Source organism: Triticum aestivum, chromosome 7A, assembly GCF_018294505.1.
Source record: "Triticum aestivum cultivar Chinese Spring chromosome 7A, IWGSC CS RefSeq v2.1, whole genome shotgun sequence".
Taxonomy (NCBI): domain Eukaryota; kingdom Viridiplantae; phylum Streptophyta; class Magnoliopsida; order Poales; family Poaceae; genus Triticum; species Triticum aestivum.
This window is the reverse complement of record NC_057812.1, coordinates 232803059-232821892: the sequence shown is the minus strand read 5'-3', so window position 1 is coordinate 232821892 and position 18834 is coordinate 232803059. Positions and strand designations below refer to the sequence as shown.

Here is an 18834-nt window from a genome sequence, read left to right as displayed (position 1 = left end):
GGAAAAATCGTCCATGAAAACCTCACAAATCTTTTCACAAAAGTCAGAGAATATATCCATCATGCATCTTTGAAAGGTAGCAGGTGCATTACATAAACCAAAAGGCATACGTCTATAAGCAAAAGTACCAAAAGGGCATGTAAAAGTAGTCTTTGATTGATCTCTAGCCGACACAGGTATTTGAGAGAAACCAGAATAACCATCTAGAAAGCAATAGTGTGTATGTTTGCATAATCTTTCTAGCATTTGATCAATAAAAGGTAAAGGGTAATGATCTTTCTTAGTAGCTTTATTTAATTTGCGGAAATCAATTACCATCCTATAACCTGTGATAATTCTTTGTGGAATCAATTCATCTTTATCATTAGGAACAACAGTAATACCTCCCTTCTTAGGGACACAATGGACAGGACTTACCCACTCACTATCAGCAACGGGATAGACTATACCTGCCTCCAGAAGCTTTAGTATTTCTTTTCTTACCACTTCTTTCATTTTAGGATTCAGACGTCGTTGAGGATCACGAACTGGTTTGGCATCTGCTTCCAAATTTATTTTATGTTGACATAGAGTGGGACTAATGCCCTTAAGATCATCAAGAGTATATCCAATAGCAGCACAGTGCTTCTTCAAAGTTTTCAATAATCTTTCTTCTTCATGCTCTGAAAGGTTAGCGCTAATAATAACAGGATATATCTTCTTTTCATCAAGATAAGCATATTTAAGATTATCAGGCAAAGGTTTGAGCTCAAACACGGGATCACCCTTGGGTGGAGGAGGATCCCCTAAGATTTCAACAGGCAAGTTGTGATGCAGAATAGGTTCCTGTTTAAAAAATACTTCATCTATTTCCCTTCTTTCATTCATGAACATATCATTTTCATGGTCTAGCAAATAGTATTCTAAATGATCACTAGGAGGTACGGCAATAGAAGCAAGACCAATAATTTCATCCTTACTAGGTAATTCTTCCACACGATGTTGTTTACTAAATTTAGAGAAATTAAACTCATGAACCATACCATCCAAGCCAATAGTAACAACATTCTTTTTGCAATCTATCCTAGCATTAACAGAGTTCAAGAAGGGTCTACCAAATATAATGGGACAAAAGCTATCTTGCGGAGAAGTAAGAACAAGAAAATCAGCATGATATTTAGTTTTCCCACACAAGACTTCAACGTCTCTAACAATTCCAATTGGTGAAATAGTATCTATATTGGCAAGTTGAATTGTGACATCAATATCTTCTAACTCAGCAGGTGCAATTTCATGCTTGATTTCTTTATACAAGCCATAAGATATAACACTAGCACTAGCACCCATATCACATAAGCCATGATAACAATGATCTCCTATTTTAACAGAAATAACAGGCACGCCTACCACAGGTCTATGTTTATCTTTATTACAAGGCTTAGCAATTCTAGCAGTTTCACCTTCAAACTGAATAACATGCCCATCAATATTATCAGACAAGAGATCTTTAACAATAGCAATATTAGGTTCTACTTTAACTTTCTCAAGAGGTGTATAAGTTCTAATATTGCTTTTACGAACAACAGTTGAAGCTTTAGCATGATCCTTTATTCTAACATGGAAAGGTGGTTTCTCAACATAAGAAGTAGGAACAATAGGATCATTATAAGTGACAGTCTTTTCTTCAACTTTAATAGGTGCAGGTACTTTTACTTCTACGGGAGGATGATGTTTAAACCACTTCTCCTTAGGGAGATCAACATAAGTAGCAAAAGATTCACATAAAGAAGCTACTATCTCAGAGTCAAGTCCATATTTAGTGCTAAACTTACGAAAAATATCGGTGTCCATAAAAGATTTAACACAATCAAACTTAGGTGTCATACCTGACTCCTTACCTTCGTTGAGGTCCCAATCTTCCGAGTTGCGTTTAATTCTATCCAATAAATTCCATTTGAATTCAATAGTCTTCACCATAAAAGAGCCAGCACAAGAAGTATCGAGCATGGTGCGATTGTTTTCAGAAAGCCGAGCATAAAAACTTTGCATAATTATTTCTCTCGAGAGCTCATGATCGGGGCATGAATATAACATTGATTTAAGCCTCCCCCAAGCTTGAGCGATGCTTTCTCCTTTGCGAGGCCAGAAATTATATATATAATTGCGATCACGATGAACAAGATACATAGGGTAATACTTTTGATGAAATTCCAACTTCAATCTTTTATAGTCCCATGATTTCATATCATCATATAGCCTATACCATATCAATGCGTCTCCCTTCAAAGATAAAGGGAAGACCTTCTTCTTAGCAACATCACCGGGTATATCTGCAAGCTTAAATAATCCACAAACTTCATCCACATATATTAAGTGCTCATCAGGATGCTTTGTTCCATCACCTGTAAAAGGGTTAGCTAGCAGTTTTTCCATCATACCCGAAGGAAATTCAAAAGGAGTTTCATTTTCAGTAGGTTTAGGAGCAACTCTTTGCTCTACTGGACGGGGTGAAGATACCCCGAACAAGCCCCTCAGAGAATTACTTTTCATAGTAACAAGTGACAGTAAATTTCAGCACACTATATAATTTTTTCCTTACCAAATTCCACCTACCAAAGGCGCTACACTCCCCGGCAACGGCACCAGAAAAGAGTCTTGATGACCCACAAGTATAGGGGATCTATCGTAGTCCTTTCGATAAGTAAGAGTGTCAAACCCAACGAGGAGCAGAAGGAAATGATAAGTGGTTTTCAGCAAGGTATTCTCTGCAAGTACTGAAATAAGTGGTAACAGATAGTTTTGTGATAGGATAAATTGTAACGAGCAACAAGTAACAAAAGTAAATAAAGTGCAGAAAGGTGGCCCAATCCTTTTTGTAACAAAGGACAAGCCGAAACAAACTCTTATAATAGGAAAAGTGCTCCCGAGGACACATGGGAATATCGTCAAGCTAGTTTTCATCACGTTCATATGATTCGCGTTCGATACTTTGATAATTTGATATGTGGGTGAACCGGTGCTTGGGTGATGTTCTTACTTGAACAAGCATCGCACTTATGATTAACCTCTATTGCAAGCATCCGCAACGACAACAAAAGTATTAAGGTAAACCTAACCATAGCATGAAACATGTGGATCCAAATCAGCCCCTTACGAAGCAACGCATAAACTAGGGTTTAAGCTTCTGTCACTCTAGCAACCCATCATCTACTTATTACTTCCCAATGCCTTCCTCTAGGCCTAAATAATGGTGAAGTGTTATGTAGTCGACGTTCACATAACACCACTAGAGGCTAGACAACATACATCTTATCAAAATATCAAACGAATACCAAATTCACATGACTACTAATAGCAAGAATTCTCCCTTGTCCTCAGGAACAAACGTAATTACTCACAAAGCATATTCATGTTCGTAATCAGAGGGGTAATAATATGCATATAGGATCTGAACATATGATCTTCCACCAAATAAACCAACTAGCATCAACTACAAGGAGTAATCAACACTACTAGCAACCTACTAGCACCAATCCTGGACTTTGAGACAAGAATTGGATACAAGAGATGAACTAGGGTTTGGAGATGAGATGGTTTTGGTGAAGATGTTGATGGAGATTGCCCTCTCCCGATGAGAGGAGCGTTGGTGATGACGATGGTGATGATTTCCCCCTCCCGGAGGGAAGTATCCCCGGCAGAACAGCTCTGCCGGAGCTCTAGATTGGTTCCGCCAAGGTTCCGCCTCGTGGTGGCGGAGTCTCATCCTGAAAAGTTCCTTCTTCTTTTTTTCTCATCGAAATACTTCATATAGGAGAAGATGGACGTCGGAGAGCCACCAGGGGGGCCACGAGGTAGGGGGCGCCCTAGGGGGGGCGCGCCCCCACCCCCGTGAGCAGGGTGTGGGCCCCCTGGCCTTCATCTTTGGCGAGGATTTTTCTTTATTTATTTTAAGATGTTTCGTGGAGTTTCAGGACTTTTGGAGTTGCGCAGAATAGGTCTCTAATATTTGCTCCTTTTCTAGCCCGGAATTCCAGCTGCCGGCATTCTCCCTCCTTATGTAAACCTTGTAAAATAAAAGAGAATAGCCATAAGTATTGTGACATAAAGTGAAATAACAATCCATAATGCAATAAATATCGATATAAAAGCATGATGCAAAATGGACGTATCAGGCGTCGGCGAGTGCCAGGGGAGAGTTAAGGGGGGTTGGACAAAGATGGTGGCGAGGTTTGGCACGCTATGGCAATCGGGGAAGCGAGCATGCGCGAAACAGAGCGCTCGGTGGCACTCAGCGCGCGTCGACACGCAGGCTGGCATCGTGTACACGCGTGGTCACCGCGTGAACTTTGCCCTCAGGCCGACCTACGTCCAAAGTTCATATCTGGATTGTTGTTCGTGGTAGTTTTGAAGATTACCACGATTTGGTTTCGACCCAGACGCAGTAGAAAAGATTTCACAAGCCAAGTAAGTTTCTGATTAGTAACTTTGAGAGTTTACTGAGGTCAAACGGCTGGGAGTTTGGGGCTGGGTTTTGGAGGTTAGCAATCATCTACTAAGGTGATGATGCGCAAGAAAAATCAACCTCATAGGAGCAAGTAAAATGGTAGTTGCTGTAGAAACCACCATTTTTGTCCAGAACGGAAAATATTTTCTATAGAAAAAATATTCCAAAAAGTGGTGCAATATTTTTGCTCAGGAAGGTGCCCTAGGGTTCAAAGAATATTTGTGAATTTTCTCAGATTTTTGTGGGCAAGAAAAATTGGGGTTGCTTTGGAGCACATTGATCTGGCTAGGGTTTAAGAGAAGAAAATGAATATTTTTCATTAAAGAAAAATATTCCTAATATTATTACGAGGTGAACCAGAGAGGAAATGATGATTAGAGAGGGAGATGAGGCACTTGGGTGAAAGCCAAGGGTACCCAAGTGTTTAAGTCCACATGAAAAGATTCAAAAACTCCAAATTTAAAAATCAATTCAAATGAAAATCGGGCAAATAAAAGAGGGCAAAAACCAGGCTGTCACAAGCGTCCATTGGATCTTGATCGGATGGTTGATACAGGAGAAGGAGAATCAACTGACTGTTTTCTGCTGAAACAATTGACCTGTAGTTGGTCCCTTATTTGATTCTCAAGACTAAATACTTCTCTGATTCACCTTTGTTCCAAATTAGCTTTTTGGTCCTTCATTCTTAAAATGATGCCCAAGCTCAAAGCCCACTGTATTTTGTCAACTTACCCAAGGCAATGTCCCGGTTTGGAGCACCCCTTGCTGCCCTGCTTGGCCTGACGTGTACAATCGCCTTATTATCCAGCAGCCTCATTTTGTCTACCCAGTTGCTCTTAAGGACCTGTGGCTTCCTGATCTTAAGCAATGGAATCAAATTCTCATCAGTGGCTCAACTCTGCGAATGTGGTGCTCTTGCCTAATAAGGAAGGGGCGGAGGGGATCGCCGACTATACGTCCATTAGCCTCATCCACGTGGTCGCGAAAATTATTGCGAAGGTGCTCTCCACTCGGCTGGGCCCCCACATGACAAGCCTCGTCTCCGACACCCAAAGTGCCTTCATTAAAACAAGAAGCATCCATGACAATTTCTTGTATGTTCGCAATCGCGCTCGGCGCCTACACAAGAGCAAGACCCCGTCCCTTCTTTTCAAGCTTGATATTCGCAAGGCCCTCGACACCGTTAAGTGGGAGTATTTGCTCGATCTTCTCCAATGGCGAGGGTTCCCTCCCAAATTCAGGGATTGGATCGCTACCCTCCTTTGCTCGTCATCTTCGAGGATCATCCTCAATGGTATTGCTGGTGGTCCAATTAAGCATGGCCAAGGCCTCCGGAAGGGTGACCCCCCCCCACTCCTATTCGTCATCGCCATTGACCCGCTCCAAAGAATCCTAGATGTGGCCACGAGGAAGGTGCTCCTACACAATCCCAGGGGAAGAGGGCAATGCTAAGGACCTCTCTTTATGCGGATGACGCGATGGTTTTCGTGGCCCCGGTCAAAAGAGACATGGACAATCTTGCATGCATCTTGAGAGGCTTTGGTGAGGTCACAGGCCTCTGCACCAACTTCCTCAAGAGCTCGATGGTGCCCGTCCGTTGCAACCACCTCGATCTGGGCTGTTTGACCCTAAGCCTACCGGCAGCAAGAGCTTCTTTCCCTTTGCGGTACCTAGGGCTCCCCCTCTCTGTATGGCAGCTGAAGTTGGTGGACCTGCAATTCCTCGTGGACAAAGTGGCGAGCAAGCTAACAACATACGAGGGTCAGAATATCACCACCATCGGGCGTACGACTCTTGTAAGTCTGTGATCACCTCCCAACTGGTCTACCCCGCTACTCCATTGGTCATCCCGCCATCCATCCTACACACTGTCAACAAACTTGAGAGAGCCTTCCTATGGTCTGGAATATACAAAATGACAGGGGCAAAATGCAAAGTAAACTGGGAGACTGTTTGCCGGCCACTCGAATATGGGGGGCTTGGGGTCCTCAACACCAACAAGTTTACACGCGCCCTCCGGCTGCGATGACCTTGGTACGAATTGAAGGAGCCTACCAAGATGTGGGTCAGATTGGGAAACCCTTGTGACAAGGAGGACCTTAACTTTTTCTATGCTTCCACCACCATCTCCGTTGGTAAGGGCGCGAAGACCCCCTTCTGGGACTCCCCTTGGCTCCTTGGGCGCAAGCCTAAAGATATTGCCCCGCTCATCCATGAAGCTTCCATGTGTAAGAATGGGAAGGTGCGGGAGGCCCTCAAGCACAACGCATGGATCCTCAAGATCAATCCATCCACCTCTATCTCTGCTGAGCATGTCACGCAATTCTTCACACTTTGGATGCTCCTTCATGAGGTCCATCTTGACGAACTCTCCAAGGATGACATCCTTTGGAAGCATTCGGTCTCGGGGCATTACTCGGCGGCCTCCGCATATAGGGCACAATTTTTAGGATTGGTTCTCTCCCCCATGGACAAGATGGTTTGGAAAGTTTGGGCTCCCCCAAAAGTCATGTTCTTTGCTTGGTTGGCTCTCTAAGACAGGATTTGGACCGCATATAGATTGGCAAAGCGTGGGTGGCCAAACTGTGATCTTTGCCCCTTTGCAAGAGGGAACAAGAGAGTGGGAATCACCTATTCTTCAAATGTCGCTTCTCTAGAAGGCTTTGATCCTTGCTCATTGACAAGTACCACATCCCCGATTTCGTCATTTCCACTTGGCCCTTGTTCGACTCGGTCCAATCTTGGTGGGAAAGTACTTGCGACGACGGCTATCCGCACATACAAGCCAAGGCATCCCTCACCATGCTTGTTTCATGGACAATTTGGAATGAGCGTAACACATGAGTTTTCAGGCATAAGTGCGCCCCTCCGACAGTGCTGCTTTCCTCCATCGCCACCGAGGCTAACCTTTGGATCATCGCCGGTGATAAAAAAACTAGGGTCTTTGTTATTGCGTGAGTAATCCGCATGTTGTGTACTCGGGTTGTTTGTAACTAACTCTATTCTCTCTTATTTAATGGATGAGGCAAAGCTTTTGCCTCCATTTCAAAAAAAAACTCTCATCAATCAACTTTTCTCTGAGCCTACTGCTTCCATTATTCTGAATACTCCAATCTTTAAGGATGAGGGCCCTGACAATCTGACATATTATTTTGGGATTTAACTGGTATAATGGCAAACGTAACACAAAAAGCATTTATAAACTTTGCTTGCAGGATCTCCAGGCCACTCCTAACAATAGGCCTAGCCCCCCCCCCCCACCCCCCTCCTGCCTTTGTAGGTCAAAAACATTCTCAAACAGGTATGAAAGCTGAAGCATTTGGCTCCTCGAATCCAAACTTTTGCTTGGAAATTACTTAGAGCATCTCCAGCCGTTGGCCCCCAGGAGGCATAAAAATCGCCCCCGGGGGCGAGCCGACGATACAATCGGCGCTGGGGGCGGTTGGGCGTTCAGTCGTCGCCCCCAGGCGCCGAGATTGGCCCGATTTTCGGCCCACTTTCGGCGAATAAAGGCCCCATATGAGCGATGATCAGCCCATATTCGGCGTGGTTCGCCGTGGCTCGGCGTTCAATTATGAACATAAATATTTTTTTATCACATAGTTCATCACAGAAAATCAAATAGTTCAACAAAACAGTGCAACAACAAATAGTTCAATACAAATTATATAGTTCAACAAATAAAAACTCATATTTCATCACACGCCGAGCCCGACGTCGCCCTTGAGCCTCCATAGGTGCTCCACCAGATCCTGCTGCGGTTGATGATGCACTTGTGGGTCTCGGATCTCCTGACACATACTGAGGTAGGCAGTCCAGTTTGCCGGTAGTTGGTGATCAACTTCGGCTAGAGGACCCTGCCTGTAGTATGGTTCAGTGTCAAACACTAGCTCTTCCTGCTCGCTCTCGATGATCATGTTGTGCAAGATGACACAACAAGTCATGATCTCCCACATTTGATCTTTCGACCAGGTCTGAGCAGGGTAGCGGACAACAGCAAATCGAGATTGGAGCACACCAAAAGCCCGCTCGACATCCTTCCTGCAAGCCTCCTGCACCTTGGCAAAGTGGGACTTCTTGCCTCCTGGAACAACGTTTGAGATAGTCTTCACAAATGTAGACCATCTCGGATAGATGCCATCAGCTAGGTAGTACCCCTTGTTGTAGTGCCGCCCATTGACCTCGAAGTTCACCGGAGGAGAATGACCTTCAACAAGCTTGGCAAAGACAGGGGAGCACTGCAGCACGTTGATGTCATTGTGAGTTCCTGACATACCAAAGAAGGAGTTCCAAATCCAGAGGTCCTGTGCGGCCACCGCCTCAAGTACCACACTGCAACCACCTTTGGCGCATTTGTACATCCCCTGCCAAGCAAATGGGAAGTTCTTCCATTTCCAATGCATGTCGTCGATGCTTCCAAGCATCCCAGGAAATCCTCTTGCTGCATTCTGTGCTAGGATCCGAGCAGTGTCTTCCGCATTGGGTGTTCGCAAGTATTTTGCGGTCCAAACACTGCCATGACTGCCCGACAGAACTTGTAGAGACACTCAATGGTGGTGGACTCGGCCATGCGCCCATAGTCGTCGAGTGAATCACCGGGAGCTCCGTATGCAAGCATCCTCATCGCTGTCGTGCACTTATGGATCGAGGTGAGTCCAAGTTTGCCGGTGCAATCCTTCTTGCACTTGAAGTAGCTGTCAAACTCCCGGATGGAATTCACAATCCTGAGGAAAAGCTTTCGGCTCATCCGATAATGGCGCCGAAATGTTTTGTCGCCGTGCAGTGGAGCGTCGGCAAAGTAGTCGGAGTAGAGCATGCAGTAGCCTTCGAGACGATGCCGGTTCTTTTCTTTCACCCGCCCCGGCGTCGATCCACCTCGCCGCGGCTTTTCATTGCTCGCGAGCAGCTGGGCGAGGGCGGCGAGCACCATGAGATGCTCTTCTTCCTGGACGTCGGCCTCGGCTTCCTCCTCCAGCAGCGCGGCGAACGCTTCCTCGTCATCCGAGTCCATCTCGCCGGGGCAGGCAAATCGCCAAACACCTTGCCCCGGCGGGCGTGTACCCGTCGCTAAACTGCCCCTCCGCGGCTGGAAACGCCCAGCTGCTGGTGGAGGGGCTGCCTCGGCAAACCTCTGCTATTTTTCTGACGGGGATTGGCTATCTAGCGGTGAAGGGCGGCGGGCGGCGCCGGGATACAGCTAATGGCGGCCGAGGGCGTGGGGGTGGGATGCGAGTCGGGGAAGAAAAACTTGACTTTTCACCTGACGGTGTGGGCCAGTCGCGCTTTTCCCTTGCGCCGGAGCCCCCCATCGCCCCCCAGTGCGCCGGGTTTGGCCTGCGACCGCCGAGCCCAAAAACGAGCCGAACCAGCGCTTTTCGACGTTCTGGGGACGCGACTGGGACGTTTTTGTGGCGCCGGCGCCGAAAAAAAGTGGTCTGGGAGGGCTTGTTGGGCGCGGCGCTGGAGATGCTCTTAGGACTGCACTCCCCATAGGTTTGCGAGGAGGTAACTATTCTATTAACATATCCCAGAACGGTTGCAGATGTGATCTTCCCGAGGATGAGTTGCACCTATTTTCTTCTTTGCACTTTTACAAAAGCAGCCTGGTTCTCTCATCCTTGGTATTTAACAACTGAAATGCTTGTAAACAATTTTCACACCATGCATGATATCATTCTCCACATTCTGTCCATGTGGCATCCTTATGCTTCTTTGCCTAATCAATTCTTTCTTATGGGGCCTTTGGAAAACCAGGGATGATGCACTTTTTCAGAGAAGGAACTCTCCTCACCAAGTCCATCAGATAAAACTTGCAATCACTGCTGCTAACATGGCTGATGAAGAGCATACTGCTACTGTTACTACTGCAGGGCATACGTCTTCTAATCCTAATACTTCTCTGATTCCTGTACAGGGAAGTACTGCTGCATCTGATCATATGATCACAGGGAACAAGATTATTTTTTTGGATGCCTCTTGGAAGAATTCCAAAGACCCCAGGAAGATCTTCGCTGCCAGCCACAGCTCACATGTGTCTTCATACAGATCTAGGACGATCAAGGCAGTGCTGGGATCATAATTCAAGCCTCTGTGGATCTCGCACCCTCGCCTCTGCTGGCAGAAGCTGGAGCTTTGCACCTTTCCTGCAGTTGTGGCTGCGAAGGTGGAAGTGCAGCGGCCCACATTCCTCATAGACATCTCTGCTCCTTCTACTGGCTGGGACATCATGCAGCACTCAGCAGGCTTCCATTGCAACTCCAAGCACTCTACTACTGCCATCTTCCATATATCCAGAGGTTTAAATGGAGTTGCGCACGATTGTGCTCACCAGGTTTGGAACTCCATATCAGAAACTTTCTTTGCGTGAGTCAAACTAGCTCACAGACAATCCACAGCTCTCCTTTCATTTAGAAACTTGTTAATCTTGATTGTCCTGGGTTTTGTGTTCATGATGTACAATATCTGAGCTTAGTTTGAAATGAAATTTGGCGCCTTCTGCGCCTCCCCCTTGTTAAGAAAAACATCCAGATAAATGAACATGAACACACAATCCAGAGGAGACAGGTTGTGTAATCCAATTGAATGGACATATTAATAATTTTTTTATATACATGATCAAAACTTCAAGAAGTTGACTTAAGATAAACAGAGAACTTCAAATAGTATTTTGGAGCGGAGGTAGTATAACTTAACTTGTTTGGGACTAAAGGCTTTGTTGTTTGTTGTTGTTGTTGTTGTATAACTCAGGCATATGACAGAAAGAAAGAAAAAATCAGCAATTTATCGACTATATACAGTAGTGTGAGCAGCATTAACTATTCAAATTGCAGTATCTCTTTCAAGCTCGCGCATCCGCCCATAATGGACAAGACGGATATGACGAATGAGATTGACGTCCCAAACCAACAAAGGTTCAAGACTAAGTGCAGAACCAAGAATCCCGTGGATGGAAAAGTGAGTGCTTCCTCAAGCTTCATGAAGGAAGGTCCATACCTACAGTGGGATCAGCCCATCATAAACCAACAGAAATCCACACCCTGCTGGAGAACTGCAACATGAGGGTAAATACAAGCAAACAAAAGGGACATCACAGGATAACCTTGGGAAAGCACGCAAAGAAAGTAAAGATTCGTTCAGAAATGGATCCAGAAGAATTTCAATTAAAAAGAAACGTCTGAATTGGCATCTGGCTATTAGCGTCCTCACTTGCTTTAGCTCTGAGAGGTTGCACTTAACCGGCACACAGATGTAAGAATTTCTTTTATTTGAAACTGAGCAAGAAACTTTATTAACCATAAAACTGCTGTTGTGCTTTATCTATATCTATATCTATACCTACTAATAAAATAAGGTGTATTTCTCTAATTTTTTCATCCGTTCACCTTCAAAAAAAAAAAATCTATCCGAGGTGGTACTAAACTTTCGTACGTCCGCTTGTTAGCAAAGGAAAAACGATTTCTGCAGAATTTCGTACGTGTGCTGTGCACCCTATGGCCCAGTAAAATCAACCCATTTCTCCTGCCCACGCAGCAAGAAAAAATCTTATTTCCCGCTCAATGCGGCAAATAGTTACAGCTACGCACTGGGCGCCCAAGACTCGGCGGCCCATTTTTGTTTGTCTTCTGTATCAAATTTTCTTTTTCTGTTTCTTTCTCTATTTATTTGCTGCTTCTTTATTATTTTCTCATTGCAAGTCTATTTTTCAATTTTTTCTGAAATTCATAATTTTCAAAAATGTTCGGAATTTCAATTTTTATTCATAATTTCGTAAAAAGATACGAATTACAAAAAATGTGTTCTTATTCAAAAAATATTTGGATTTTTTTTGTCATGCCAACATTTGTTCAAAATTTCAAAATTATTCCCACTTTTTAAAAAATATTTGTATTTTAAGAAATTGTTCAAGGTTTAAACAAATGCATTTGAAAAATATTCCAAATTCGAAAAATATTCTTGTTTTAGCGGTATGTTTAAAAATTGAAAAGAATATTTGCATTAAAGAAACACATTTACTAAAATTCTTCTGCATGTTTAAAACATGTTCCCATTTTAAAAAATTGTTCACAACTTAGATGTTCGTTTTTTTATAAGAAGGTTCATGTTTTTAAATGTATGTGCATTTCAGGAGATGTTCCGTTCAATTTTTTCTTCTTGCTTTGTCCAAAAATGTATGAAATTTTCAAAGAATTGTTCATAATTTGGAAAATTGTTCACGTTGCCAAGTATATTCGGTAGTTCAGGTTATGAATTCCAAAAATGTGTTCCTATTTAAAATATGTTTGAAATTTTAATTTTTTTTTCAGAATTAAAAACAATTATTCCATTTTTGAAAGATGTTTGGCTTTTTCCAAATTTGTGCAAGATTTAAACAATGTTACAAATTTGAAAAATATTCTTGTTTTAGTGATATGTTAAAAAATTGGAAATAATTTTTGCATTAAAAGACATATTTTCTAAATTTCTTCTATATGTTCAAAATATGTTACCGTTACCAAAAATTGTTCACAACTTAAGAAAAAAAAACATATTTTTATAAAACGTTCATGCTTTTAAGAAATTTTTGTGAATTTCAACAAATGTTCCGTTCAAATTTTTTGTTCGTCTTTTTTAAAATGTGTGGTATTTTAAAACAAATCATAATTTGGAAAATCATTCACGTTGCCAAGTATATTTGGCATTTCATAGTTAAAAGCTTTTGAAAAGTTCAAAAAAAAGTTTTTAATTTGACGTTGCATTATATTCTTTAATATTCATGTTGATCATTGCTTAGCAGAACGCGTTTGTTTGAGTGGCTAGCAACATGTGGTCGTGTCTTTGAGCTCGTGAGATCAATCACTCCCATACTGGGCCTGCTTCGCATCCGGCGCATTGAGCTAAGTCGGCTTGTTCAGAATAAGGGACACCATAAATTATCGACAGTGGTAGCTTCCATGTGCCAATAAAAGAGAATATGCTGGTTAATTATAATTGAAACAAATTATGGGCACGTGCCAATAATTTTTTTATAGGTTTGGCTCTAATTAGATGGTGTCATGTTGAACTAGAGAATACGAACATGTGGGGGTCTTGATCCATTCTTATATTGAGCTAGAGGCATGTAATTTTAAGGAAGGATGTCAAAAAAATATACTATGTTCAATGAAGGATGCTCGGGTATGCGAGAAGGCTCCGTCTAAAAGCACGTTGTTTCTCGACATCCTTTAAATTACCCCAATTTTTTCCATGGTCTTGTATGAGCAATTCAAGGTACCATGCCAAGTTGTTTGAGTTTTTGAGAAGTTTTGCATTTTCTGGAGTTTTCCCGTTGTAAAAATGTTGATAAAGGGATGGACATGTCGCAATGTGCAAATGGTGTAGGAAGTTATTAAAACATGGCATGGGTGTCTACCATGAGCATCCCCACCTACTTGCAAAAGTTGGGTTCATTTTAAGCATGTCCAAAAATAAATCATGTTCAACGGAGGGTGTTCGGGTAGGCCAGAAGGCTCTATCTGAGAGCATGTTGTTTTGGGACATCCTTAAAATGGCCCAATTTTTTCCATGGCCTTGTATTACCAATTCAATGCACCATGCCAAGTTGTTTTGATTTTAGACAAATTTTATAAAAAAATTAGAGTTATCTCGGTAAAAAAAGGCCAATACATGGTCGAACACGTGTCACAACTTGCATCCGGAGTCAGAAATCATTCAAACCTGACATGATTCCTACCATGGGTATGCCCACATGCGTACAAATTCACTGTTTTGACCTTTCGAGAAAAGTTTAGCACGACTTAATGATTGTTTGTAAATCTTTCTGGATCTGACTTTTCCTATACACGTTGGCGGTAGAAATATACAGGGTACTGCCATGGTCAACGACGGTATACTTCTGGCCAATCCTCGCTGTAAAAGATGATGTGACAAGTGGCTACCGCCATAGCCTTTGTCGGTCGCACTTCGAAGGTATAAATAAAGCGTTGTGGATGCTACTACTGAACTTCTTTGTTGGAAAGTTGGCTAGCGTGCAAGTTTGGTTTGGTTGGTCCACGGTTCAGGTTGTTTATTTTTCCCGCCCAATAAAATATAAAAAAGTTATCCACTTAATGTTAGGATATGGATCTCTACTCTTATAAAAGACCGAGTTGGTGATGATGGTGTGCCTACCATCGTGTAATATAGACCGTCCGATCTATATCTGACGGATAGAAAGCAAACTATGGCAATTTTGCAAAAAGATACCTGCACCTCTCTCCACACTTGCAGATAAGGACTTTCCTCGTTCATCCTTTTCTCTCACAAGGTAAACTACTCGTACAAATGCATCTTGATGTTCCGTGCAACGCACGGGCATCTTGCTAGTGCTGCTTAGTCAATAAGGTGAGATATAGGACCTTTGAGAAATGTGCTGTATCCTAGAAATATGGACTTTGTGATTTGTCCCAACCAGGTTCAACTCTTAACAGGAACAATCAATTATGATACCTCACTGTCATTTCTATCTTAATTATTGTTCCACCGGGCTTCTCTGTTGGACTAATTTTAAGAAGTATTCGTAAAATCTAGGACCTTAGGGTGAGTAGTTACTACAGTAACAAGGTTTGGCATGCATCAGAACAGATAAGTAAGACTACAGAGAAGTATTCTACTGGAGCAACCAGTTTAGATCACAAGCAGTATGCAGAAACTCACCTGATGGTTGCAGTGTTGCTTATTTTGACTTGTTTGGCTGCATTCTTGGGGGCAATGAACCTTCAAATGTTGAAGATCTAATTGGAAGAAGTCCTCAGTTTCTATTGATCGGCTAACCAACCACAGCTGACTGAAGAGGTCATGAAGGCCATGTTACCACCTTCAGCGTACCAGCATTGCCAATTAGCAAGTGTTCAGTGTCCTGACTCCTGAGTGCAATTAGGTTGGTCAAGACAGGCTAATAGTGCAGCACAACACAGCTTTTGTAACAAGTACACAATGATGTGGCACAACTTTCAGAGAAATTAAAGGGAGACAAGAGCCATGATCGTGTAAAAACATTTTCCCAAATAATTAACTTGTTTGGGATCAATTACATGCTAGTACTCACCAGCTCACACCCTGAGTTGCTCAAGTCAAGCAAAAGGTGCCAGTATGACATCGGTCTTACCTTGAGCTATTCCAAGGCTCCAGGCTATGAATACTTTCTGCTAGTGTTGGGTGCATGTCGTTTACTGCCAAAGTGCCCAGTACTTCGCACACCTTGAAGGCTCGGTGTCTATCTGTTCAGATGCCCCTGAAGAGATTGTCCTGGTTAAATTAATATCCAAAATTGTTATGTTACACATGAAATATGACACTTCTTTTCTTTTTGCATTGAAACAACGGTGCATGGTAAAAGAAGTAGTTGCTAGAGTTTTAATACATCACAACATCTTCAGTTTTCTCGTGTTTACAAATATGTATATGCAAAGTGTACATTTGATATTTAGGCTAGACAAAGAAGCCCTCAGAGCTGTGGAAATATGCAGAGGCATTTTCTAAGGGTGGTGTCAGGCAACATATCAACCTCCAAGTGGACAGACATTCTGTAAACACCGACCTCTCAAAAATAGCATTTACCTATTTTGTCCTTACCAAATCAAGTACAGGATATAATGCATAAATAACGATCTAGCTTCAAAAAAGGAAAGGTAAGTACGTAAGTAAACAACTCGTAAGCACTTTAAGTTAGATTAGATGTTTACCTCTATGTCCGCACATAAAACTGGCAATTCAATTCAAACGCATGGTCCAGACAGGAATGTACATGCCTTTGATGTCACATTTCCACAACACGTCTTTCACAGTATTCCCCCCCTCTCACTTCGATTGAATTCAGGAGCACAGCATGTGCACTTCAGTGCCACTTGAGCCAATATTTTTCTTCAATCCCTTCTGCCACATCAGCCTCCTAGTTTGCTCGACCGCATGCCACCTACCAACCTCTGCGTATATGTTGGACATGACCACATAGGTTGCACTTAACTGAGGGTTAAGTTCAGCAAACTCCCATCCTATCCTCTCAGCTACATCGGCCCTACCATGTATCTTGCAACCGTTCATCATACTTCCCCACATTCTAACACTGGGCTGAATAGGCATCAGCTGCATCATCCTCTCAACCTCTCCTAAGTGACCTGCACGGCTCAAGAGATCAATCATACATCCATAATGTTTTACCGTTGGTCTGATGCCGTAAAGATTCAGCATGGAGCCAAAATATTTCCTGCCCTCATCCACCATCCCTGCATGACTGCAAGCGGTAAGCACGCCTAAAAATGCAACATGGTCTGGAACAACGCCACCATACTCCATCTGCTTGAAGAGCTGAACTGCATCTCTGCCTTGGCCATGCTTCGCCAAACTGCTGATCATGCTTGTCCATGCCATCAAATCCTTTCCTTTGAGACAATGAAATATCTGGAGCGCGCTCTGTGCATTTCCTGTTTTTGAATACATATCCATTAGAGATGTGCAAACTGAAACATGTCGACAACAATTAGTCTTTTCCATGTATGCGTGAACCCCTCGGCTTAAGCCCGTATCTCCCTTCGATGTACAAGCACGCAGTATGCTCAGCCATGTCACCTTATCAGGCTTCATCCCAGCAGAATGCATAGCAGCAAAAGCTTCTAGAACCTTATCCGAGCTGCCATGACGATTACAAACCTCAACCATTGCATTCCAGGACACCTCGTTTCTTTGAGGAATTGCATCGAACACTTGAACTGCAACACTGAGACCACCACATGCGGCATACATATGGAGTACCGCCGTGGCAAGAGCAACATCGAGCAATACGGGCTCGACGCACCAGCGCCGGAGCGTGTCGTGCACCCACCTCCCGCTCTCTATGTCGCCGCACTGCGCGCACGCCGCCATCACCTGCGCGGCCGTGACACTATTAATTACCTCTTGCCCGCTCGCCACAGCCTCCCTGAATAGCGCGACCGCATCCCGCGCCTCCCCAGCCGCGGCGTGCCCAGCGATCATCGCCGTCCAGGTGACGACGTTGCGGTGGCGCGCGGCGTCGAACACCGCACGTGCAGAGGCGGCGTCGGCGGCGGCTGCCGAGTAGGCGTGGACGAGGGAGGAAGTAACGTAGACGTCGGCGCCGTGGCCAGACTTGGCAAGCTGCGCGTGGAGGCACCGAAGGGCTCCGCCGGCGCGCGGTGGCGCTGCGGCGCGTGCCTGGGCGAGCGCCTTGAGGGCGAAGGGAAAGGTGAAGTGGTCCGGCGCGACGCCCGCGCGCAGCATAGCCCGGAAGGCCAGCAGGAGGCCGCGGTGGTCTGCGGCGCGGCGGAGGAGGACGTTGTAGAGGTAGGAGGGGGTGGTGGCGCGAGTCGCCATGGGCAACCTGCTCCAGCAGCTTGCATGAACGAATACCAGCAGCGGCGCACGGCTGGATTTACCTCGCTAAATTTTATCCCAGCTCAAATTGTGAATCTTCGAGCATATCATAACTCCGTAATATCGGAGATGCAAATTTGGAGACGTAAAACAGGAGAGGTGAAAATTTACATCTTCAAAAGTGTTTTTTGCATCTTCAAAAAAGAGACAACTCCAACAAAAAATGTATATTGAAGATGTAAAAAAGCAACTCTAATAGATGATGCAAATGGAGATGTAAAATTGTACTTCAACTAGTATTCAGGCGGTGGCGGCGGTGGGCGAGGCGGCGGTGCGAGGCGGCGGGCGGGGCTACGGGATGGGCGGCGGGCTTGCACGCGGCGAGTGGTGGTGCGGGGCTGCGGCCGGATTGAGCGGCGATGGGAGTGCGGGGCCACGGCGCAGCGGCGGTGGTGGAATCGAGTGGCGGCGGTGCGGGGAATGCGGCCGGTGATGCGGGCGGGGCGGCAGTGGTGCGGGGATGCGGCCGGTGATGCGAGCGGGGTGGCGGCGACGGTACTCGAAGTGTTGTATTTCAGATCTCTGGGAGGCTGAGATATAAAACCTTTTACATCTGCATCATCTTTTGGAAAAGGATTTTTGAGCCTTGGAGATACAAAAGTTAGTTATTTTTGCATCTACATCTTTTATTAAAAATGCTCTAAACATGAGAGTTAAAACAATGCGGAGCTAACTCTCCAAACATACAAAACTTTACATGAAAGTCTCTATCCCTCGTCTACTTTCTTCTTCCTTCTTCCTTCTTCCTTCCACGCGGCCACCCATGATTTCTAGATGGTAGATGATGTCCAGAAGCTAGCTAGGGCTAGGGCAGAGGACATGCAAAAGCAATTTGATAGAGGATCACTGAGCGCAACGTATGCGTGCAAGAAAGGAGTCAAGGAAACCGGTAAAATTCATTCACAGGCCAAGGTTTGGATAATTATTCATCTAACTGGTTTTTCTAC

General features: G+C 44.2%; 1 protein-coding gene across 5 annotated transcripts; it reads right to left on the bottom strand.

The window, feature by feature from the left end:
• Positions 1–11051: 11051 nt before the first annotated feature.
• LOC123152008 (putative pentatricopeptide repeat-containing protein At3g05240) lies at positions 11052–17962 on the bottom strand. Of its 5 annotated transcripts, none has more exons than XM_044571621.1 (4): positions 16183–17962; positions 15546–15745; positions 15155–15363; positions 11052–11531 (listed from the first exon to the last, which is right to left on the bottom strand). In XM_044571621.1, exon 1 carries the CDS (start codon positions 17825–17827, stop codon positions 16313–16315), a length of 1515 nt encoding a protein of 504 aa, XP_044427556.1. In that variant the 5' UTR covers positions 17828–17962; the 3' UTR covers positions 11052–11531; positions 15155–15363; positions 15546–15745; positions 16183–16312. The 5 variants fall into 5 exon arrangements, with proteins under 5 accessions (XP_044427556.1, XP_044427553.1, XP_044427555.1 ...); XM_044571618.1 differs by having other exon boundaries at positions 15606–15745; XM_044571620.1 differs by having other exon boundaries at positions 11052–11476; positions 15606–15745.
• Between the last annotated feature and the right edge of the window lie 872 nt (positions 17963–18834).